Source organism: Globicephala melas, chromosome 1 (assembly GCF_963455315.2).
Source record: "Globicephala melas chromosome 1, mGloMel1.2, whole genome shotgun sequence".
NCBI classification, from domain to species: Eukaryota; Metazoa; Chordata; class Mammalia; order Artiodactyla; family Delphinidae; genus Globicephala; species Globicephala melas.
Window position 1 is genome coordinate 27431058 of NC_083314.1, and position 25228 is coordinate 27456285.

Consider the following 25228-nt stretch of genomic DNA (forward strand, 5'->3'; position numbering starts at 1 on the left):
GCACTGAATTATCAAAGCCTTGTAGTTTTAGGTGTACAGGTCTCCTACCTCCTTGTTTAACTTTGTTCTTTAGTATTTTAATTTCTCTAATGCTGTTATAAATGGTATTTTTTTATTAAAAACTTTTCTCTTTTTGAGACTTTGTTATTGGTGTATAGAAACCAATTAATTTTTGTATATTGATTTTGTATCCTGCAACTTTACTGCATTTGTTTATCAGTTCTACTACTCTTTAGGGTATTCTGTATATAAGATTATGCTTATGCAAATAGAGATGGTTTTACTTCTTCCTTTCTGATTTAGATTCCTTTTATTTTATTTTATTTTTTTATTGTCTAATTGCTCTGGCTAGGACATCCAATACAATGCTAAATAAAAGTGGTAGGTTGGGCCTCTTATGTTGCTCCTGTTCTTAGAGGAAAAGCTTTCCGCTTTTTTCCACTGAGTGTGATGTTAGCTGTGAATTTGTCATATATGGCCTTTATTATGCTGAGATATGTTCCACCTATAGCCACTTTGTTGAGAGATTTTATCAGAAATGGATGTTGAATTTTGTCAGATGCTTTTTCTTTATCTTTTGAAATGATCATATGATTTTTATCCTTCCTCTTGTTAATGGGGTGTATGACGTTGAATGATTTGCAGATGTTGAACCATCCTGGCATCTCTGGAATAAATCCCACTTGATTGTGGTGTATGATCCTTTTAATGTATTGTTGAATTCAGTTTTCTGATATCTTATTTAGGAGTTTTGCATCTATATTCATCAAAGATATTGGTCTGTAATTTTCTTTTTCTGTGGTGGTGTTGTGTGCTTTTTGGTATCCTGGTAACACTGGCCTAATAAAATGAGTTTAGAGTGTTTTGTCATCTTCTATATTCTTGAAGAGTTTCAGAAGAAGGACTGGTACTAATTTTTCTTTAAATGTTGATAGAATTTACCAGTGAGGCCATCTGATCCTGGGCTTTTATTTTTTGGGAGATTTGTGATTACTGATGCAAACGCCATGTTCATTATTCATCTGTTCAGACTTCCTATTACTTCATGATTCAGTCTTGGTAAGTTGTATGTTTCTAGGAATTTATCCATTTTTTCTGAGTTATCTAATTTGTTATCACATAATTGTTCACTGACCCTTATGATCCTTTATATTTCTGTGGTATCAGTTTTGAATGTTCTCCCCTTTTGTTTATGATTTCATTTGAGTCATCTCTCCTCATTTCTTTTTTTTAAATTAATTTATTTTGTTTATTTATTTTTGGCTGCATTGGGTCTTAGTTGCTTCATGTGGGCTTTCTCTAGTTGCAGCAAGCGGGAGCTACTCTTCGTTGCGGTGTGCGGGCTTCTCATTGTGTTGGCTTCTTTTGTTGCAGAGCACGGGCTCTAGGCATGCAGGCATCAGTAGTTGTAACACGCGGGCTCAGTAGTTGTCGTGCATGGGCTTAGTTACTCCGCAGCATGTGGGAACTTCCTGGACCAGGGCTTGAACCTGTGTTCCCTGCATTGTCAGGCGGATTCTTAACCACTACGCCACCAGGAGAGCCCTCTCCTCTTTTCTTAATTTGTTTTGCTAAAGGTTTGTAAATTTTATCTTTTCAAAAAGCCAATTCCTGGTTTTGTTGATTTTTTTAAAAAGTGTCTTTCTAATCTTTGTTTTGTTCATTTCTGCTCTAATCTATATTATTTCCTTCCTTCTGTCAACTGTGGGCTTACTGTGTTCTTTTTCTAGATCCTTAAGGTGTAAAATTAGGTTCTTTATTTTAGATTTTTCTTTTTTCTTAAATGTAGGCATTTATCACCACCAACTTTCCTATTAGAATTTCTTTTTCTGCATTCCATAAATTTTGGTGCACTGTGTTTCCATTTCTTTTGTCTCAAGAATTTTTTGATTTCCCTTTTGATTTCTTTTTTGACTCATTGGTTCTTCAGAAGTGTTTTGCTTATTTTCTATATAATTGTGAGCTTTCCAGCTTCACTCCTGTTATTTTTAGTTTCATACTACAGTGGTTGGAAACTATAGTTGGTATAATTTTAATCTTCTGAAATTTGTTATGACTTGTTTTGTGATCTAACATATACTCCATCCCAGAGAATGTTGTGTGTGTACTTGAGAAGAATATGTATTGTGAAGCCATTGGATGGAATCTTTTGTATATATCTGTTAGGTCCAATTGCTCTAAAGTGTAGTTCAATCCGTTATTGTCTTGTTGATTTTCTATATGGATGATCTTTCCATTGTTGAAAGTGGGGTACTGAAGTCCTTTACTATTATTGCATTGCTGTCTATTTCAGCCTTTATATTTGGTGACAATTGTTTAATATATTTTGATGCTCTCATATTGGGTGTGTATATATTTACAATTGTTATGTCCTCTTGATGAATCGATCCCTTTATCGTTATATAATGACCTTCCTTTTCTTTTACAACTTTTGACTTAAAGTCGAAATTGAACTTAAAGTTCAATTCTTACAACTTTCGACTTAAAGTCTATTTGTCTGATAGAAGTATAGCTACTCCTTGTCTCTTTTGGTTTCCATTTACATGGAATATCCTCTTCCATCCCTTCCCTTTCATCATATGAGTTTCCTTAAAGCTTAAGTGAGTCTGTTTTAGGTAGCATGTAGTTGGGTTTTGTTTTTTTATCTACTCAGCAACTCTGTGTTTTTTAATTGGAGATGTTAAACCATTTATATTTTAAGGAATTACTGATGATGAAAGATTTACTATCACCATCTGGTTAATTGCTTTCTAATTATTTTATAGTTTCTTTTTTCTTCCTCTCTTGCTTGCTTTTTTTGTGAATTGTTCATTTTATATAGTGGTATATTTGATTCTTTTTATCATTTGTGTATCAGAGTTCTTTGCTTTGTGATTACCCTGCTGTTCATAATACATTTTACAGTTATAGCAGTCTATTTTAAGTGATAACATTTTAACTTCAATTGATTTTAAAAGTCCTACACATTTACTTCCCCCCCCAACATTTTATGTTATTGATGTCCCAATTTATATTTTTTATATTCTGTGTCCATTAACAAAATATTGTAGCTATAATTATTTTTGATGCTTTGTCTTTTAACCTGTATGCTAGAGATCAAAGTGACTTACACACTGCCACTGCAGTTTTAGAGTGTTTCAGATTTGTATAATTATCTTTACCAGTGAATTTTATATATGTTTTTATGTTACTGATTAATATCTTTTCATTTCAGCTTGAAGAACTCCCTTTAACATTTTATGTAAAGCTGTCTACTGATAAATTTCCTCAACATTTGTTTTTCTGGGGAAGTCTTTATCTTTCCTTCATTTTCAAAGGACAGGGTTGCTGGGTAAAGTGTTCTAAGTTGATAGTTCTTTTTTTCTTTGAGCACTTTGAATATATCATCTCACTGTCTCCTGGCCTGCAAGATTTCTGTTGAAAAATATGCTGATAGCTTTATTGGAGTTTCTTTGTATGTGATGAATACATTTTCTCTTGCGGCTTTCAAAATTCTCTCTTTGTCTTATATTTTTTGAGAGCTTGTTTGCAGTGTATCTTGTTAAAGATCTCTTTTGGTTGAATCTGTTTGGAGAGCTTTGGGCTTTGTGTACCTGGGTGTCCATATCTCTCTCCAGCTTAGAGAAGTTTTAAGCCCTTATTTCTTTAAATATATTTTGTGTTCCTTTGTCCCTTCCTTTTCTGGATTTCTATAATTTGAATATTGTCTCATTTTGTGGTATCCCATAAGTCACAGAGGCTTTCTTTACTCTTTCATTCTTACATCTTTTTCTTTGACTGGAAAATGTCAAGGGATCTGTGTTCAAGTTCACACATTGTTTTTTTTGCCTTATTGAGCCTACTGTTGAATTTCTCTATTTCACTTTTCATTTCAATCTTTGTATTCTCCAGCTCTGGAATTTCTGATTGGTTCTTTTTTTTTTTTATCATTTCTACTAGTTTGTCAAACTTCTTGTTTTGTTCATGTACTGTTCTTCTGAGTTCATTTAGCTGTCTCTCTGTGTTCACTTGAATCTTGCTAAGCTTCCTTAAACACTTTGAATTCTTTTTCATGTAACTCAAATCCATTTCTTTGGTGTCAGGTATTGGAAAATTCTTGTGTACCTTTGGTGATGTCATGTTTTCTTGCTTCTTCATGTTTCTAATGTCTTTGAGTTGATAATCATGCATTCAAGGGAGCAGTTGCCTTTTTCAGCTTTTTAAGACTAGCTTCACTGGGGAAAGATTATCACCTAAAGATGACTGTGAATATGCCAGCTGGGTAGGGTGCAGTGTCTCTGGTTCCAGGGAGGGCACACTAAAGTCCTTTCCATGCAGCTCTGTCAGCTGAGATCAACATCAGCATAGATTGTGACATCTTCTTTTAGAAGATGTGGGTGGCAGTGGTGGCAAAAGCTGCAGGGATCCTACTATTCTTTTCTGCCTGTCAAAATTCTAGCCAAGGGAATCCCTCTTGATGGCAGGGCTGGTGTGCTGACACTTGGGGCATCAGTGGAGCTGGTATTCTGGCACCTGGTGCGCACAGAGCTAACACAACACCTGAGTCGTGGGGTCACAGGTACACTTACAGTGGCAGTGGCACTGGTTTCTGAGGTGCAGGCACGTGAAGACTTCCCATGGAACTGGGGTCTGGGTTCCTGGGAATCACCACAGTGACTCAGGCCCTGGGGTAAAGGGGAATGCAGTAGCAGCAGGATTCCTGGGATGACAGGGTTCAGCAGTGGCTTGGGACCCAGAGCCAGAGTACGGTAGTGTACTTCTTATAGATGGTTGGTCAAATACCTGACTCTGGCCTCAGGGTTCAGTTTTATAGCAGCAGCATCTTGGCCTCAGCAATGGTAAGTCATAACCGTGGCCTAGGACCCACGGGGCAGTTGAACAGTAACAGATTGGCCCCAGTGATATTGGGTCATAGCAGCAACTTAGAACTCTGGGGGCGGTTGCAGAGCTCCAACAGCACAATCTACTGATGGACAGGTCAAAGCCCTGACTTTCAACCCGGGTGGCAGGGTATAGAGCAGATGTAGCACCACCTGCCCCAGTTATGGTGGGTCACAGCTCTGACTTGGAACCCCAAGGACGGTGTGCTGAGCAGCAGCATGTGGCCCTGTAACGGCAGGTCAAATGGTGACAGAAACCCAGGGACAGGGAACAGAGTTGCAGCAGCGCAGCCTGATGATGACAGATCAAAGCCACAATTTAGGACCCAGGGGTGGTTGCAGAACAGTGGCAACATTGCTTGGTAATGGCCCATTAAAGATGTGTGTCGGGACCCTAGGGGCAGGGTGCAGAGCAGCAGCAGGGTGGCTCCTTATGACAGGTCAAAGTCCTGTCTTAGGACCCAGGGGTAGGGTGCAGAGCAGTGGTATTGCAGCCCAAGTTATGACTGGTCAAAGCTACAACTTGGGACCCAGTGGCAGAGTACAGAGCAGTGGCACAGCCCCATTTACGGCAGGTCAAAGCTGCAACTGGATCCTGGGAGTGGAACACAAGCAGAGCAGCCATGGCCCTGGTTGTGGCATGGTAGAGCCCTAAGGTGGGACATGGAAGGCAGGAGACAGAGTAGTAGCCCTTGTATGGCAGGTCAAAGCCCTGGTTAGGACTCAGTGGTAGGGCTCAGAGCAGCAGCAGCTTGGCTTTGTGGATGGCTAGATTTTGTGGCATCCTGAGATCCAGGGAGCCAGACACAGCAGCAACTAGGGTCCCTGAGGCCAGGTGTCATCCGCAGCAACAGCTCCTGCCCCAGAGAGGAGCTGCAGTGGTGTGGACTTTCGGTAGCTCTGTTAGCTGAGTTCAGTCAGTGTTGGTGAAGAGTGTGGGAATCCTCAGTAGTGAAAGCTGCAAACAGCCATGGCAGTGAAGCTTGTTGGAGTTCTCTTGCTCTTATTTTCCCCATAGGGGGAAATCCCTCTGAGGCCATCTTTTCTGGTGCCTAACTGCTCTGGTCTAGGGGATGGGATGTCACAGGTAAAATGCTTCCTATGCTTTTCTGGCAGCCATCCTCGTTTTTAAAAACTCTACAGGGTTTATGCTGCTTCATTGCTTTCTTCTGATTTCATTGTAGTCCAGAGCTTTTCAAAAGCTGTTTTCATCAGTTTGTAGTTGCTTGTTGTTTTTGTAGGACAACCTAATATTGGGACCTCCTAGCCCTCCATCTTGTTGACGTCACTCCTAACAAGTTCTATTTCTGGTGCTAAATGTCAGTGATCCCTAAGACCACTCTCAGGCTTAATATTTCATTAGGAATCACGGATCCAGGAAAGCTGATATACTAGTGGTTATGGCTTATTGCAGTGATAACATACAGATTAAAATCAACAAAAGGAAAGTCATATGGGACAAAGTCCAGGAGAAACCTTTCAGGTGTCCTCTCCCAGCAAAGTCACATGGATGCACTTAATTCCCCCAGTAACAATGTGTGACAACATGTGCAAAGCGTTGTCAACCCAGGAAACTCACCCAAGCCTTGGTTTCCCGGATTTTTATTTTAAGTGAGTCATGTAGGCAAGCAGCACCTGTGTGGTTTCCCTAGCCACCCTGAGCAAAATCAGGCACACAGCATTCATCGTTCTTCCTGTTGTTTGCATGAACTGTCTAGTCAGACTGGTGTCATGTGGCCCAAGATCTCTGGCATGCAAAAATGCTCTTACCAGGTAGAATATTCCAAGGGATCAGAGCTTATTTCCCAGGAGCTGGCCAAGGGACCGTCCTGAGGATTGACTTACCTTGTGAGTGTACAGGGTTTGAGCAATCCAGGCCTTCTGAATTCATTCTTTCCTACACATACACCTATTAAAATATCAAACCAGTGCTTTGACTTGACTGCTGACACTTCTCTTTCCTTGGCTTTTAAGTTATTAAGTGCTGGCCCCTAACCAGAAAGTCTTATCATCTGCCAGCTTCTTTGATCCATTCTTTCAGATTCTCATGAACCTCTGTATTATCTATTGTGCAAATGATTGTGGTTTACTGTAGAAAGCAGATAATGAATGTATTTGCTTTGATCTGCTGCATCTTCATCATCTGTCATTGTGCTATCGGAGGTATGATTTCATTGATTTGTGTTCTGGATTTGCTTCTTGCAGTCGTGAAGATTCTATCATTCTTTAGCATCATTCCTAAGGTTATCATTCACTATTTACTGATTCATTCATTCTTTCTTTCAACAAATATAAATTGAACACCTAATTATTTACTAGTTACTGCCCTAGGCAATGGGAATATGTGAATGAATAAGACTGACCAAAATTCCTCCCCTTTGGAAATTACATTTTAGTCAGGAAACGGACACATGACAAATGAGTAACTCGTAGTATGTAAGAAATTAATACATACCATGGAGAAAAATTAAGTAGGGTAGGGAAACAAGGAATAGTAGTGTTTGTGATTTTTGTGGGTTTTGTAGTTTTAAATAGAATGATCACAGAAGACCTCGCTGAGAAAGTGAAATTTCAGTGAACATTGGAAGGAAATGAGGAAGCAAGGTATTTGGGAGGAAGACTTCAGGTATTTGGGAGGAAGACTTCAGGTATTTGGGAGGAAGAATATTCCAGACAGAGGAAATCACAATCAAAAAAGCACTGAGGAAGGAGCATATTTTTAAAATAGCTAGGAATCTAGTCTAGCATGGCTTGTGTAGAGTAAAAGTAGTGAAGGGTTGTTTAGGGTAGTGGTAGATGTTGTAAGGATATTGGTTTTTACTCAGTGTAGTGAGAAGCCACTGGAAGTTTTTAAGCAGTATAGTAACATGATATAATTTTCATTTTAATATCATCACTTTGGCTGCAGTGTTGAGAATAGACTGTGGGTTGGAAGCAGGGAGTTTGTTAGGAGTTAATGGCAAATAATCCAGATAATTGATATAGCGGCTTACATTAGGGTATTAGCAGTGGAGGTGGTAAGACGTAATCAATCCGGGGTATATTTTGATGAAGAGCCATCAGGATTGCCTGACAGATTGAATGTAGGGTATGAGAGAAAGTAAGGAGTTGAGGATCATTGCCAGGTTTTTGGCCTGAGCAACTGGAAGGATGCTGTTGCCATTTGCAGCAATGGGGATGATTTTTTTTCTGTGGAGAAACAGGCCTTTTCATGGGAGATTAGAAATTAGGTTTTGGACATGTCAAATTTGATATTTCTGTTAGACACCCAAGTTAAAGACATCTATTAGACATCCATGTCAAATAAGCATTTCTGGAGTTTAGGGAAGAAGCCTGCATTTGAGACACAAATGTGGAAGTCCATGATCACCATATAGACTGTATTTAGGGTCATAGTCTGAATGAAGTCATCAAGGGAATGAGTGTATCTATGAAGGTAAGAGGTTAATGACCTCTATTCTGAGTAGGAAGTAGGATGAAACTGTGGGAGTGAGGTTGAGATAAAGAAAGACAACTTTATGAAAATCTCCTGGACTTAATGAAAGTCAGATAGACCTCGGTGCCAATCTCAGCTCAGTAGTTTAACTAGGTAAGGTAACCTTGTGGGGTTGTGTGTACATTTTATCATACATACTAGGCCTGGTAGGAGGCTGGGAAAGTTTTGAAACATTCATACTGAGGAATGGAAGAATGACCTTGGTAGGGATGAGTTAAAGAATCCTAAGAAGCTTCAGCTGAGATTAGAGAGGGCATTATACTGGTGCTAGTCAGTATGTTTGTGATTTTATTCCCCTTGAGATGTGGAATATATCAGTAAAAGTGAGAAAGTAGAGATTGATGTATTCCAATACTGGGAATTGGAAGAGGCAGAAGGAAAGAAGGGAATGTAGTGAAGGGCAATATAGACAAGCAGCATGTTCTACAATTTAAGAAGGACTAGGTGCTGAAGATTATGTCATGACTGAAGTCAAAGAAGTTCATGTAGCCCTCCATCCAAGTAACATTGGTTTGGCCAAAAAGTTTGTTTGGGTTTTTCGGTAACATCATATGAAAAACCCAAGCAGACTTTTTGGCCAGCCTGATATTTGGAACAAGAGCATCAAGAATAAAGTATTAGGGCTTCCCTGGTGGCACAGCAGTTGAGAGTCCGCCTGCCGATGCAGGGGACACGGGTTCGTGCCCCGGTCTGGGAAGATCCCACATGCCGCGGAGCGGCTGGGGCCTGTGAGCCATGGCCGCTGAGCCTGCGCGTCCGGAGCCTGTGCTCCGCAACGGGAGAGGCCACAGCAGTGAGAGGCCTGCATACCACAAAAAAAAAAAAAAAATAAGTATCAAATAACAATATTTGATAAAGGTGATATAATATTCATAGACAACAGGGAACAACTGTGCTTTCATTTTTTCCATCAAGATGAAAAAGATCCTCAAAAAAGGTAATAGCAATAGAAATGAAGGAACGGTGAGGAGAAAGTGTGAGAGCTGGAGAGTGGAAGTATTAGAAGTCTGCATCTGGGCCATTGCTCAAGTTTTCCAAAGAGGGGGAAGTTACAACCCCAAAATTTAGAGCTTAATAAGTATGACATCTTTGCTACAGAAGAAAAATGTATAGATTGCTGACATACGGCTTGTCAAAACAGAACAAGTAAATAATGATCACTTGTAGTCATTGTGGTTTAATTAAGAATAAAGGTGCCAAGGTAAAAACTTCTCCCCTCTTCTCTCTGCTTCCACACCTGCTACATCTCCTCCTCTGAGTGTCATTTATAGCTCTGGATAAAAAAAAAAAAAAAAGATGCTTTAGATATGATGTATCTTGAGTTCAACCAGCTTCTGATAAAAGTCAGTCATTATAGTCTTGTCAAAATGGAGAAAATAATGTGAACAGAGTTAAAGTACCTAGTTAAGTTGGTACCAGGCCTTTTGAAGATGGGAGACAGTGTGGTGAAGTGGAAATGACCATTGATGTTGGACTTAGATGGGATCAATATTGACCTTTTCACCTGCAACTTGAGCAGTTTAACTTTTGTGAACCTTGATTGCCTCAAATAAAATGGGAATAGTCAAACCAAACCTGCTCAGTTACTACAAGGATTAAAGGAGATGACACCCTTTGTCCTCAGTAATAGAGATGTTCTTTTCTTCTGTTTCTCTGTCGTCATTTACTCCTTGTGCCTCCTCCAAAAACAACCCCTAACTACCACAACACAATAAGTGCGGCAAATGAAAGGAGAATTTTAAACTCTGTGTAGTAGAGGACAGTGCTAAATTAGAGACAATTGAGAAAATAAATATGAGGAAGACTATTCTGCCTCATGTTTGCAAGAAATAAAATTCCATTCTCTGTAAACTTCTATGAAAGAAATTAGATTTTAAAATTCATTGTTTAGTATTTTACCATGGATGAATATCCATGAAACTATATTTCAAAAGCTTTTTCATGAAAACATTATACTTACATTATATACCAAAGCACTCTTCATTTGTAATCATGATCAACAAATGGATTTTTAAAAAAGCATCATATTGTTTTAGCCACTAAGCTTTATCACTGTTGTTTATAACTTTTTGTTTTGACATATTGCTTTTAACTGTAATTAAAAATTATTGACATCTGTGTTTACTTTTTAGCTTGTGCATACCTTATCTTCATAGCAGAAACTAATTAGTATGTGAAATATTGTACCATTAAATTTGCATTAAGGGGGAAATTCTAATTTGATCAGATGTAAAAATATGGTAGAAAATACATTTTAATACATGAAAGATATGTACATGGTATTAATTCTGGTATCATTCTTACAACAAAGAAATATTGTTTTTAGCTTTTGCCTACCTACATCTTTACTTGGCTCCTTTAATGTGATTAGGCAGATCATAGAATTTAGAAAAAATATAATCTTTCATGAAACTTACGAAGTGATTTAGAAAAACAACTGTTACATATAATGAGTTTGTTTCAACAAAATAGAATGAAATATCTGCCAGAAATATTTTCTGAAGTACTAGAATATCTTTTCTGGTTTCATACTTACCTTTCTTTAAGTCTTTTCCTAGTTCACTGCCTCAAATCCCTTAAAATCCTGAAGTATAATAGGAAAATGTTATGTCTTCTGTGAATCTCTTTCTGACTGCATATAAAGAAATATTTCTTCTGCTTTACCCTCTTGTTGGAAGCATATAGCTGTTAGTTTTTTACTATTAATTTTATATCTCAAAAATACTCCAAACATTTTTTCTTGTTCCTGCTGTTCCTGTCATCCAGGCCATCCTCATTTCACTCTTGTACTGCAGTTGTCTCCTGATTGATCCCTCCTGTTTTTGCTGTCCTTCTCAGAGGAGGCTGAGCAAACTCAAAAACAGAAATCAGCTGTGGGCCTCTGATCCTCCATCGCCTACACCATCACATTACCCAACCTATGATCTTCCAGTAGCATTGATTTTCCTTCATTATCCCATTTACTATAGTAGATACCCCAGTTTTCCCTTAAGAAAATCAGATCACTTATCAGAATTCGTAATTATTTCTTAAATTGGTTATTTACAAATTTGTTATGTCTTGTCCACTAGCATGTGAACTCCATGAGCAAAAGAATCATATCTTTTTTTTAAACCACTTTATGCTTGCACTGTCTTAACATTAAGTAAATGCATATCGAGGATTTGGTTTTTTAATCATTGAATTCAGTTCTATATCTCAAAATAGCCACTGTATAATCCTTAATCTTGTATTTTACATTCATTATATGATTCTCATAAACTGCAGTATCCACTTCTCTTTTTTATTTTTTCCATTAATACTGACCACCGTCTGACTAACTGGAATGAAAGCTCCATGAGGGCAGGACTTTGGTCTGTGTTGTTCAGTTGCCCTGTCTTCAATGGGTAGAACAATACCCAGAATATATTTGTTTCATATCTATTGAAGGAATAAATGATTGAATGAGTGAAGTCCCACACATTTGACATCTTGGAATTCATTCCTATGATAAATAGCTAAGTTCAACAAATATTAATAAGTACCTACTGTATGTTAATCATTATGCTAGGCACTGTGGGCACAGAACTTAGTTATGGTGTCATTTCTGCTTATTTATTTTGTATTAAGATATTTGGTATTACTTTAATTAATTTAGAAGTTATAGTATGATATGACAGGGACTTTCATACTGTTTGAGCACTTAATTCTGGTTCTTATTAAACAAATAAGACTGGAATGCTTTCTTACCCATACTTTATTTCACTGGTTTTAAATACTATGTCATTACACTTTACTTTCTGTTCAGACAGAATTGGTCTCTCCCTCTTGGAATGGGTTTTGGATTTTAGCATCTTTGATCAGTCTATTGCTCATTTATCTGCTAAGTCTAACTAAGGTCAGATGCTTTTATAAAAATAATAAATATAATGCAGTGTCCTAATGTTCCCTTGTCTTACTTATAACCTAACTGTGATTTGCCAGCAATATTAAGAAATTGATCCAGTAAGGGCCTTGTTCAGGATCTTGGCAGCAGCAGAGACCAGAGATGCTGTGTTAGTTTCAGCAGTTGTCTTCCTTTCCTTTCATTCTTTAAGATAGTGTTATTTTTAAAATATGAAACATTTTTCCAGTTCTCCATATGTTGAGGAAATCTTTCCTAGTTCACTTTTGATGTCAAGATGAAATTTATGTACAAGATTGGGGAAATACACTCTTAGTGTATTTTTGGTTTGAAATATATGCAGATTTAAAAAGTGTCACCTAGAATAGGCTGTGACCTTTTTTTTTTTAAAAAAAAAGAAGCATGCTAAAAAAGCCACAAGCAAAAATATACAGCTTTTATACTCTGTTTTTATTTCTAAAATGTATAATTTAGAATTAAATCTCTTTTTTTTAAGAATTAAATCTTATACAGGTACTGTGTCCCCCTTTTCAATAACTGATTTTTCTTTTAGGTAGAAGACTTGCAACAAATTCTATGATCTTTAATGAAATATATCCTTTAAATCCCCCTGAATACAATGTAATACAGACATGGAAATATTAACTACTCCATGCCTAGCTGTTAACTTATAAGGCATTCTCTTCAAGGGGAAAGGCTTACTATTTCATTTTCTGTGTCCCTGATAATTTTTGCTGATTATTATATCATTATTGCTATACTTTAAGTATGACTGAATTTATATGAGTTTATACATTATAGCCATCTGATTTAAATCACTAATTTGATTTTTTTTTTTGGTGGAAGAGAAGCTTAGCAATAAAGGGAGCATGTGTTTTAAAATCTTTTTCTGTGTCTGTGTTTACCTCTTCTGGTCTTAGAGAAATAGCAAAATTTTTATATTATTTGTGCTCAGAACATATATTAAAGGTTTGCCTTTTTCTTTTGTAGGATGAAGTGGCACACACTTTAACTGAAAGCAGAGTATTAAAGAACACTAGACATCCCTTTTTAACAGTAAGTGCTTAGAGGAAAGATGTTATAACATTTTATATTTAAGGGAGTTTTATTATAGAATCTAAGCTATGAAAAATAACATTTTAAATAACATTTATTTAGGTATGACATTTTCTTTGTAGATAAGTCAGTTTGGGGGAAATTATTAGAATGTATGGATTAAGTTTACAATATGCATGCATTTGTAGTCCTCTCGTTATATACCCATGAGTTTTTTGAGATTTCTTTTTCTTCCCATAACTTTCACTGCCTTAAAAAAAATAGAGCAAATACATTTAAAAATAAATTTAAAGATAGCATTTAAGTTAAAAATAGGATAAGTCATGGTACATTTTCTTCATTAGATAAAGTATAAACTGTGACTTAAATACATATAACTTAGTTATTTTGAAACAGACTGATTTTTTTTTTAGTCCCGTTTAGATTGCTTGTAATAGAGGCATAATTTGCAAAGTTTCTGTGTGTTCCTGGTTCCAATGAAGTGTATTAAGATTAAAAATCACAGACTTTCAGGGCTCCCCTGGTGGCGCAGTGGTTGAGAGTCTGCCTGCCAATGCAGGGGACACGGGTTCATGCCCCGGTCCAGGAAGATCCCACAGGCCGCGGAGCGGCTGGGCCCGTGAGCCATGGCCTCTGAGCCTGCGCGTCCGGAGGCTGTGCTCCGCAACGGGAGAGGCCACAACAGTAAGAGGCCCGCGTACCGCAAAAAAATAAAAAAAAAAAAATAACAGACTTTCAAAAGGAGAAACTTTTAAAGATTTAGGATCATTTAGTAGGTTTTTTCAGAGGTATCACCAGATACATAGACCTACTTTGTTACATTGTTGTGTGTTTATTTTTCAAAGTATTAAGATAGTTGGCTCTAAAGTTTTAATATCTTTATAACCTATAAGATTATCTGAAACAACTCTATTGGATTGGGTCATGTAATGCGACCTCTATGCAAGAAGTGATACTGAAACTATATTAGAAACCCAAGTATAACCACTATAACTGTACTCCTAAGACTTTCCCTGAAGTAATTTGTAGGCCTTACTTTTAAGGTCTCATGGATAAGAACTTTAGGGACCAATACAGTTTCAAGTAGATGACATAGTAGATTGAGAAGTGCTCATAACAATTACTAAGTTTATTTTTAGTAAAAATCATAATTCTAATTTTCCCTAAATAATACTCATTGCTGATCTTCACAAAATTTGTTTTATATTTCTCATAAACTTTTACTTAAGCATTCTTAAGGGAATAAATACACTCTTAAGGAACAAAAACAATTCATTTTATCAATCATGCTTACTGTTTCTAAGTATTCTCTTTTTGACACCGTTGTAAGAATGTAGGATTATAATATAACATTTTTTCTTTTTCATTTCAAGTCCTTGAAATATTCCTTCCAGACAAAAGACCGTTTGTGTTTTGTGATGGAATATGTTAATGGGGGAGAGGTGAGTCAAGAAGTATAACCAGCACTTGCATTTGCATGGTAGTATTGTTATTTTTTAAAACTTATTTACAATACAAGTTATAATGTAATAGTTCTCTACTTCTTGATAGGGATTTGTATAGCTCTTTCTACTATTTTAGTAAATGGGAGCTGAATAATTTTCTAATGAAATATAAGGATCATTTGTTTTTTACAATGACTTCTATGTATAGGAACGTTTAATCATACTCTTTTTTCTAAATTTTTTAAATGCAAAAAAATGTTACTACAGATATGATTTTTAAAATCATGATTTTTAATTTTGAAAACCAGAAATAGAGGGTTTATGATGCTTTACATAGTTCTTCCTAAAGATTTGTGAAACTTATGAAAAATTATTTTGTGCATTTTAAACTCTGTTTAACAATAGGCCATAGGCACATTGTGGTTGAGTTCTGCCTTCTTCTACATAGTAGTTAGAGTAACTTTGACTGTATGTAAGGGATTTTTAAGGAATTTTGTAGTTTTGAAGGGAAATTCAATCATTTTAGTAGTATATTTCACCTATTGCTTTATTCTTTACCCTTTCTCCTCCCTATATTTGATCAAAATCAATGTGGAGGAAAAATGTAATTAACTGCACTAGTTAACTGGAAATATTTCACATTGTGAGTGTTCTGAAATAAGTTTAATTATTAAATAAGGGCTTGTATCTCACAGACCTTAAAATAGTCTTATTATCTGAAAGGAGGGAAGGAAGAGAGGGAAGGAGGAATGGAAGAAAAGAGAGGGTGAGGGAGGGAGGAAAAGAAAGAAACAAAGAAGGGAGGGAAAGAGAGGGAGGGAGGGAGGAAGGAAGGAGGGAAGGAAGGAAGAAGAAAATATCCCTTATACAATATTTTCCCCTATAGAATTATCAGACTTATAGGAATTAGTCCATTGCAAAAAATTCATTCGTTCATTTGGTAAACACATTTTGAGTGCCTTGGCAGTGTGAGTTTATCCAAATGTGTTAAGAATTTATAATTTATCTTATAACTGTATTACAAATTAGAATATATAGTGAAAGAGCTTTAAATTTATCTTATAAGTGTATTATTATATAGTGAAAGACCTAAGTGTTAATAAATTCATAAAAGAAAATGTGTTATGGATGATCTAGTATTTAGGGTAGGCTTAATGAGATTTCATCAGGGGAACTGATTTGAGAGGATATTTCAGGCAGAGAGGATGATATGAGCAGAATCACTGGTAGGCAAGCACAGAGGAAGAAGTTGAGTAGTTAGATTATAATAGCCCAGGCATGGGACTTCTCTGCTGGTGCAGTGGTTAAGAATCCGCCTGCCAGCGTAGGGGACACGGGTTCAAACCCTGTTCCGGGAAGATCCCACATGCCGCAGAGCAACTAAGCACGTGCACCACAACTACTGAGCCCTCATGCCACAGCTATTGAAGCTTACGCGCTTAGAGCCCGTGCACTGCAACAGGAGAAGTCACCGCAATAAGAAGCATGTGCACCACAACGAAGAGTAGCCCTGGCTTGCAACAACTAGAGAAAGCCCACGTGCAACAGCAAAGACCCAACACAGCCAAAAATAAATAAATAAAATTAATACATTTATTTTAAAAAAAGACATATCAAAAGTGACTTTTGGTTGGGATCAGGAAAATTAATATATACAGTGAGTTTATGAAGAATGTGTTAAGGGTAAAATTATAAATTTGGGTTTGGAAAGCTTTTTCCTAAGGTTCTAAGAAAAACATATGTGGAGATATCACAGAGAATAAATAAAGGGTCAGAATATGGATACAGATTTGGGAGCCATTCCCATAAAGACTGTAACTTAAGTTATGGAAGTGGATATTTCCTATTTTGTGGGAAATGAAATTGGTGAAACTTCTATGTTAGTATCTATCAAAATTAAAAGAGCACGTATTCTGGGACCCAGCAATTTCATTTCCAGGAATTTATCCTACAAACATACTCACAAATATACCACAGAATAATATATGGATAAATATATTCATTGCACTATTGTATATTGTAGTACCTTAAATGAGCATTCAGTAAGGAGACTGCTTAATCAGTGTTACATCCACGCAGTGAAATACTTTATATCCATTGAAAAGAATGAGGTAGCCCAATATGGGCTGAGACAAGGCAATTTCTAAGATATGTTATGAAATAAGAAAAACAAGGTGCAGACGGAATATAAAGTATGCTTCTATTGTGTTAAAGTAAGACCATATATATGTGTATACATTGAGTATCTCTGAAATTATGTACTGGACATTATTGCTTACCTTTGGGAAGGCAAGCTGAGTCACTGGGGAAAAGATGGGAGGACAACTTATTTTTCACTTATTTATTCTTGTGCAGCTTTTGTATTTTGTGTATTAAAATTGAAGGAAGGAAGATAGGCAGGCAGATGGATGGAGGGATGGATGGATGTATGACCAGGGGAGACAATATTACGTAGGGAAATGATAAACTGCAGGCAAAATCTTGGAGAAGCACTCTTAAATTGCAGAAGTACTCTTAGACAGTATCATGTGTTTGCATCTATTACAAAAATTAGCACATTGTTTTATAATTATGTATTTACTTGTCTATCTTTCCTACTAGACTCAGAGCTCCCTAAGGGACTTACTGGTATAACTCTGGCACCTTCAAATATTTATTGGATGTTTTGAATGAGTAAATAAGTGAATAGATGAACAGATTCCCTTAGGGAACAGGGATGAAAGAAGTTAGCAAAAGTGGTAAACTAGGAACTGCTGAGAAATAGGAAGAAAAATAGAAAGTAATATGGTATATAGTTTACTTTAGAAAAAAAGCTGAAAATGTTTTTTCAGGAGGAAGTGTCTTTGAGTGTATTTATAAAGTACATATTTATTATGAGCAGGGCACGCTGGTAGATACTATGGGGCATACAAATCTCAATTAAACATAACTTTTACCCTCAAAGAGTTTATGATCTAGTGGGGAAGATTAGGTACAAAATTTATACTAAGTGTAAAGTGATAATTATCACTTTTATCAGAAGCATAGATTAAGGACCATGGGACTTCACAGGAAAGAAAGAAGAATTTTGGATGGTGGGATGAAGGGAAGCTGCCTAGAAGCTTAGTAGAGGGAGCTAGGTGGCACCTGCACTTTTATTCTAAACCTAGAGTACTTCGGTGCTTAATCAATTGATGACTGTTAAAAAAATTGTTTTTTTACACAAAAGCATATTTTCAGACTAGCCAGATGGTTTTCTTTAGTGATGGGATTATTTCACCTATTAAACTTATCTGAGAAGGAAATCTATATTCAGTATATGCTTATGGTGACTTATTTTATTTTGGTTTTGCTTTAGGTTCACCATGCCATTATTCTGCTCAGGGATGCTTCCTAGAAATGCAGAAAACTCAATTGCTGTAGAAAAACTACTAAATGTAGAACTTACGTTTTTGAAATAAGATTGAAGTAGAGAGAATTAAAGTACAGAAATCTACAAATTCATACAAACAATCCATACCAACACTTATTGATACACCATGAGTTTCCCAAATGTGGAATGTCTGTGTGGTATCTAGGAAACTTGAGCAGAGAATACTAGCCTGTTGAAAAGTAAGCTCTGGTAAATTGATAGTACTCACCCAAATGGCAGCATCCTCAAATCTCTTTCTCTCCAGTGTTTGCCCAGAGATAGGCTTCTTTAGTGGACCCATTGAAGTTAATTACAACTAGCTAAGTTTTCACTCAATTCATACTTATTGTCTGTTGATTTTTAATTAGCAATAGTATTCTTTTAGCCTATGTTCTGGAATGTTTATTTTGAAGCATAAGATCAACAGCTGAGACATTTCTTTTCTTATACTTTCTTCACATTTTTGTGACTATCTGGACTTCTTTCAGCCTGATAGACCGCACAAGAGTTTAGCATGCTCATGACCATGCTTGTTATTATCCCTGCATTTGCCAATATTGTTTAAAGCACTACCTAATCTTGGTGGAAGTAGATTATGAGAGAAATACTGGTTGTGAAAAATCAACAGTGGCTGCTTATAGGCGTATCAGTACAATGGAGTCATATAATAATTTTATTTAATTTATATGAATTCAAAGAAATAGGCCCAGCAAGAGATAACATAGATAGATAGGAAGGAAGGAGGGAAGGAGGGAGAGAGGGAGGGGAGGAAGGAGAGTGGAAGGGAAGGAAAGAAGGAAATGGTGATTCTGCCATTCCACTTGCTGAGTATATTCAGAGTGACCTGAAGATGAGAGAGAAATTTGCTATTCTTTTATTCCACGTCAGTTTCTACTTGCCATCCTTAGAGTTTCATGGGATATAAATTCTAGTGCTTAAAAATACGTAGTTTTTATAAAACATTATCATTAAGTGCATTGTAAGTAGAGGTGTTCATCTAAAGAAACTATATTATTTCAATGCTAGAGGAAAAACTGCTGAGCTTAACTATATTGAGACAGTATATTGGTCTTCAGTGTAGTACCTTCCTAAGGAATTTCCAAGGATGATTTTGGTTATACCTCATAATCTATGTGTTAACTTTAGAACCCACTCCATTATAGTCCATTTGCCTATTAAATATTTAATGAGTAACTACTATGAGTTGGAACTCAGAGGATGTAGAAATAAGGAAATTATGGTACTTTACTTTAGAAGATGAGTATCTAATTGGAGAGACAGACAGGAAAATATACATATGCAGTGTCATTATTGCTATGAAAACACTGGTTGCTGTGGGATACAGAGAATGCCTATTTGAATCAATCCAAAAGGAAGGAGGAGAATGCCAGGGTAGGAAACACTTCTTAAAGTAGTTGCTAAGCTAAGTCTTGAATGTAACTGTAAGTTACATAAATAAGGATGAGAGGGAGAGCATTCCTACACAGAGAAAATAGAATGTTTAGAGTGTGATGGAGCTCATGCAAGCTCTCCCTGATCTCCCTAGATGTAGCACAGTATGGATGATGCATAGAGTCCTGCAGAGAAAAGCCAGAAGAATCTAACCAGGTAGGTAGGGTCATGTTAGGACAGATCTCTCCCAAGTAATTTAGATTTTATCCTGAAGACAGTGAAGCATCATGGAAGGACGTCTGTATGAAATGTTTTACAAAGAAGACTTTGGTAGTGGTATGAGGCATGTATTGGAAAAGACAAAATTGGATACAGGGAAACTACTTAGAAGCTACTGAAGTTGGAAGGTTTTGGTAATCCGATCATAAAAATGATAAGGTTGTTAATTGAGCCAGTATTAGTGAGAAGGAAACAAATTCTGATGGTGTTTAGGTACTAGAATTCCCAGGATTTAATGACTAAATGGAGAGAAAGGGAAACATCACACAGTTTCCTATTTGCTGCTTGGGGAATTGTGTGGATACTGGGCTGTTTGTAAAATCAGGAAACACAGTAAAAGGAATGAGTTCTGAGTTGATCATCCTGTATGTGAGTTACCTCATGGGGATCTGAAGGAAGTGGGAGAGTCAGGTCAGACATACAAATAGACTTCAGCAGCAATGCGGAAATGAAGGAAGAGAAGAAATGTCCAGTGTGAGAACAGTGTGTAGTTAGAAAAATAAATGGCTAAGAATGGTGCCTGAAGATACCAACATCAGACATGTTGGTGATGAGAGAAGCCTAAGGAGGATTCTGGATAGAAGGAGCCAGACAAGAGAAGCCTTAAAAGTTAAGGAAAGTATATTAAGTATAAGAGTATAGTAAAGATATACAACTGAAAGATAGCAACTGAATTCATTGGATTTGACATCTACTACTAGTTTCTAAGCAGGGTACCATGGATTCTTCTTTTTTTCTGGCATGATGCAAGGTATGTACCTTGGCTATAGTATAGAATATACAAGGGTTGGTTTGGAGCTCAGTAGAACAAGGTTATGAAAGTTCAGTGAAACCGTTGGTGGACAGTAAGTCAGCATCTGGAGATTATAAAAGTACTCTAATAATGTGACCAATCACACTGCTGCTGACATATCCAAGCCACTCTCTTTTTGTAGCTTAAGTATTATCAAATTCATATGAGAAGCAGAAAAATATTGTGGGGAGAAAAAGTAAACTGAACACTGACTAAGGTGTTTAGTTTGATTTAGAATGTCTCTACTTAGGACTCTTTCCCAAAATCTTACTCATAGCCTTATTTCTTTCAGGCCTGTAAACCAAACCTCTATAAATCCCTCTCCAGGCTGAAATCTCCTGGAGGTTAAGAGATTCATTAGTGGGGAAAGGAAAATCATTACAAAGATTTTGTAAATAATAAATTTTTCACATTCTTCTCTATTCTTTATGTGGGTACAACTGAACCTAACACTTTCCATTATTTAATATTCTTGTCCACATTTTAGTTCATTGTACACTCTATAGTAAGCCCTTTGATAAAATTCATTTTCTTTTTGCATATGACTTCCAGTTTCATGCCAATCTTCAGATCCTCTCATACTTATTTCATATTCTCATTATCTGGCTGGCATTTTGTCTTCAATTATCTAATTTTAAATTCACATGAGACAGAAGTGCCGGCAGTCAGCATTCTAGTTCTACTTACTAATTTGTGGAGGTGTGACTTGGGTGATTTTTAAATTAAAAGTATCATTTCATATTCATAGTGATGATTTTCTAAATTTTACTAAATTTATAGATATATAAATATTTGTTGTCAAGAGTCTGACAAGCTAAATTCTTTACTACTTTAGTTATTAATATATTACATAGGTTTTATCAGAATTCTATTGTTTTCACCCAAAGCTTTTTCAAAAGTCTCAAGACAAGAAGGATGCATTATAATATTCACATTAGCACATAAAGGTAAAATAAATTCGGGAATTTTTTTTTACATCTTTATTGGAGTATAATTGCTTTACAATGGTGTGTTAGTTTCTGCTTTATAACAAAGTGAATCAGTTATACATATACATATGTTCCCATATCTCCTCCCTCTTGCGTCTTCCTCCCTCCCACCCTCCCTATCCCACCCCTCTAGGTGGTCACAAAGCACCGAGCTGATCTCCCTGTGCTATGCGGCTGCTTCCCACTAGCTATCTATTTTACGTTTGGTAGTGTATATATGTCCGTGCCACTCTCTCACTTTGTCACAGCTTACCCTTCCCCCTCCCCATATCCTCAAGTACATTCTCTAGTAGGTCTGTGTCTTTATACCTGTCTTACCCCTAGGTTCTTCATGACATTTTTTTTCTTAAATTCCATACATATGTGTTAGCATACGGTATTTGTCTTTCTCTTTCTGACATACTTCACTCTGTATGACAGACTCTAGGCCCATCCACCTCATTACAAATAGCTCAATTTCGTTTCTTTTTATGGCTGAGTAATATTCCATTGTATATATGTGCCGCATCTTCTTTATCCATTCATCTGATAATGGACACTTAGGTTGTTTCCATCTCTGGGCCATTGTAAATAGAGCTGCAATGAACACTTTGGTACATGACTCTTTTTGAATTATGGTTTTCTCAGGGAATATGCCCAGTACTGGGATTGCTGGGTCATATGGTAGTTCTATTTGTAGCTTTTTAAGGAACCTCCATACTATTCTCCATAGTGGCTGTACCAATTTACATTCCCACCAGCAGTGCAAGAGTGTTCCCTTTTCTCCACACCCTCTCCAGCATTTATTGTTTCTAGATTTTTTGATGATGGCCATTCTGACTGGTGTGAGATGATATCTCATTGTAGTTTTGATGTGCATTTCTCTAATGATTAATGATGTTGAGCATTCTTTCATGTGTTTGTTGCCAATCTGTATATCTTCTTTGGAGAAATGTCTATTTAGGTCTTCTGCCCATTTTTTGGATTCGGTTGTTTGTTTTTTTGTTATTGAGCTGCATGAGCTGCTTGTAAATTTTGGAGATTAATCCTTTGTCAGTTGCTTCATTTGCAAATATTTTCTCCCATTCTGAGAGTTGTCTTTTGGTCTTGTATATGGTTTTCTTTGCTGCGCAAAAACTTTGAAGTTTCATTAGGTCCCATTTGTTTATTTTTATTTCCATTTCTCTAGGAGGTGGGTCAAAAAGGATCTTGCTGTGATTTATGTCATAGAGTGTTCTGCCTATGTTTTCCTCTAAGAGTTTGAGAGCTTCTGGCCTTACATTTAGGTCTTTAATCCATTTTGAGCTTATTTTTTGTGTATGGTGTTAGGGAGTGATCTAATCTCATTCTTTTACATGTACCTGTCCAGTCTTCCCAGCACCACTTATTGAAGAGGCTGTCCTTTCTCCACTGTACATTCCTGCCTCCTTCATCAAAGATAAGGTGACCATATGTGCATGGGTTTATCTCTGGGCTTTCTATCCTGTTCCATTGATCTATCTTTCTGTTTTTGGGCCAGTACCATACTGTCTTGATTCCTGTATCTTTGTAGTATAGTCTGAAGTCAGGGAGCCTGATTCCTCCAGCTCCATTTTTCATTCTCAGGATTGCTTTGGCTATTTGGGGTCTTTTGTGTTTCCATACAGATTGTGAAATTTTTTGTTCTAGTTCTGTGAAAAATGCCAGTGGTAATTTGATAGGAATTGCATTGAATCTGTAGATTGCTTTGGGTAGTAGAGTCATTTTCACAATGTTGATTCTTCCAATCCAAGAACATGGTATATCTCTCCATCTATTTTTATCATCTTCAATTTCTTTCATCAGTGTCATAATTTTCTGCATACAGGTCTTTTGTCTCCTTAGGTAGGTTTATTCCTAGATATTTTATTTATTTGTTGTTGCAGTGGTAAATGGGAGTGTTTTCTTGATTTCACTTTCAGATTTTTCATCATTAGTGTATAGGAATGCCAGAGATTTCTGTGCATTAATTTTGTATCCTGCTACTTTACCAAATTAATTGATTAGCTCTGGTAGTTTTCTGGTAGCATCTTTAGGATGCTCTATGTCTAGTATCATGTCATCTGCAAACAGTGACAGCTTAACTTATTCTTTTCCGATTTGAATTCCTTTTATTTACTTTTCTTCTCTGATTGCTGTGGCTAAAACTTCCAAAACTATGTTGAATAAGAGTGGTGAGAGTCAGCAACCTTGTCTTGTTCCTGATCTTAGCAGAAATGCTTTCAATTTTTCACCATTGAGGACGATGTGGCTGTGGGTTTGTCATACATGGCCTTTATTATGTTGACGAAAGTTCCCTCTATGCCTACTTTCTGCAGGGTTTTTATCATAAATTGGTGTTGAATTTTGTCGAAAGCTTTCTCTGCATCTATTGAGATGATCATATGGTGTTTCTCCTTCAATTTGTTAATATGGTGTATCACGTTGATTGATTTGCGTATATTGAAGAATCCTTGCATTCCTGGAATAAACCCCGCTTGATCATGGTGCATGATCCTTTTAATGTGCTGTTGGATTCTGTTTGCTAGTATTTTGTTGAGGATTTTTGCATCTATGTTCATCAGTGATATTGGCCTGTAGTCTTCTTTCTTTGTGACATCCTTGTTTGGTTTTGGTATCAGGTTGATGGTGGCTTCGTAGAATGAGGTTGGGAGTGTTCCTCCCTCTGCTATATTTTGGAAGCATTTGAGGATAGGTGTTAACTCTTCTCTAAATGTTAGATAGAATTCACCTGTGAAGCCATCTGGTCCTGGGCTTTTGTTTGTTGGAAGATTTTTAATCACAGTTTCAATTTCAGTGCTCGTGATTGGTCTGTTCATATTTTCTGTTTCTTCCTGATTCAGTCTTGGCAGGTTGTGCATTTCTAAGAATTTGTCCATTTCTTCCAGGTTGTCCATTTTATTGGCATAGAGTTGCTTGTAGTAATCTCCCATGATGTTTGGTATTTCTGCTGTGTCAGTTGTTACTTTTCCTTTTTCATTTCTAATTCTATTGATTTGAGTCTTCTCCCTTTTTTTCTTGATGAGTCTGGCTAATGGTTTATCAATTTTGTTTATCTTCTCAAAGAACGAGCTTTTAGTTTTATTGATCTTTGCTATTGTTTCCTTCATTTCTTTTTCATTTATTTCTGATCTGATCTTTATGATTTCTTTCCTTCTGCTGACTTTGGGGTTTTTTTGTTCTTCTTTCTCTAATTGCTTTAGGTGCAAGGTTAGGTTGTTTATTCGAGATGTTTCCTTTTTCTTAAGGTAGGATTGTATTGCTATAAGCTTCCCTCTTAGAACTGCTTTTGCTGTATCCCATAGTTTTTGGGTTGTTTGGTCCCCATTGTCATTTGTTTCTAGGTATTTTTTGATTTCCTCTTTGATTTCTTCAGTGATCACTTCGTTATTAAGTAGTGTATTATTTAGCCTCCATGTGTTTGTATTTTTTACAGATCTTTTCCTGTAATTGATATCTAGTCTCATAGCATTGTGGTTGGAAAAGGTACTTGATACAATTTCAATTTTCTTAAATTTACCAAGGCTTGCTTTTGACCCAAAATATGATCTATACTGGAGAATGTTCCATGAGCATTTGAGAAAAATGTGTATTCTTTTGTTTTTGGACGGAATTTCCTATAAATAT

At 36.5% G+C, this 25228-nt stretch overlaps 1 protein-coding gene across 4 annotated transcripts in view; it reads left to right on the forward strand.

Annotated features, from left to right (window-relative positions):
* AKT3 (AKT serine/threonine kinase 3) overlaps positions 1–25228 on the forward strand; it is a 395398-nt gene that overhangs the window by 245300 nt on the left and 124870 nt on the right. For all 4 annotated transcript variants that reach the window (XM_060307050.1, XM_060307115.2, XM_060307149.2 and 1 more), the window contains 2 exons: positions 13250–13315; positions 14689–14757. In XM_060307050.1, coding sequence (XP_060163033.1) covers positions 13250–13315; positions 14689–14757 — 135 coding nt within the window. The remainder of the gene's footprint in view (positions 1–13249; positions 13316–14688; positions 14758–25228) is intronic.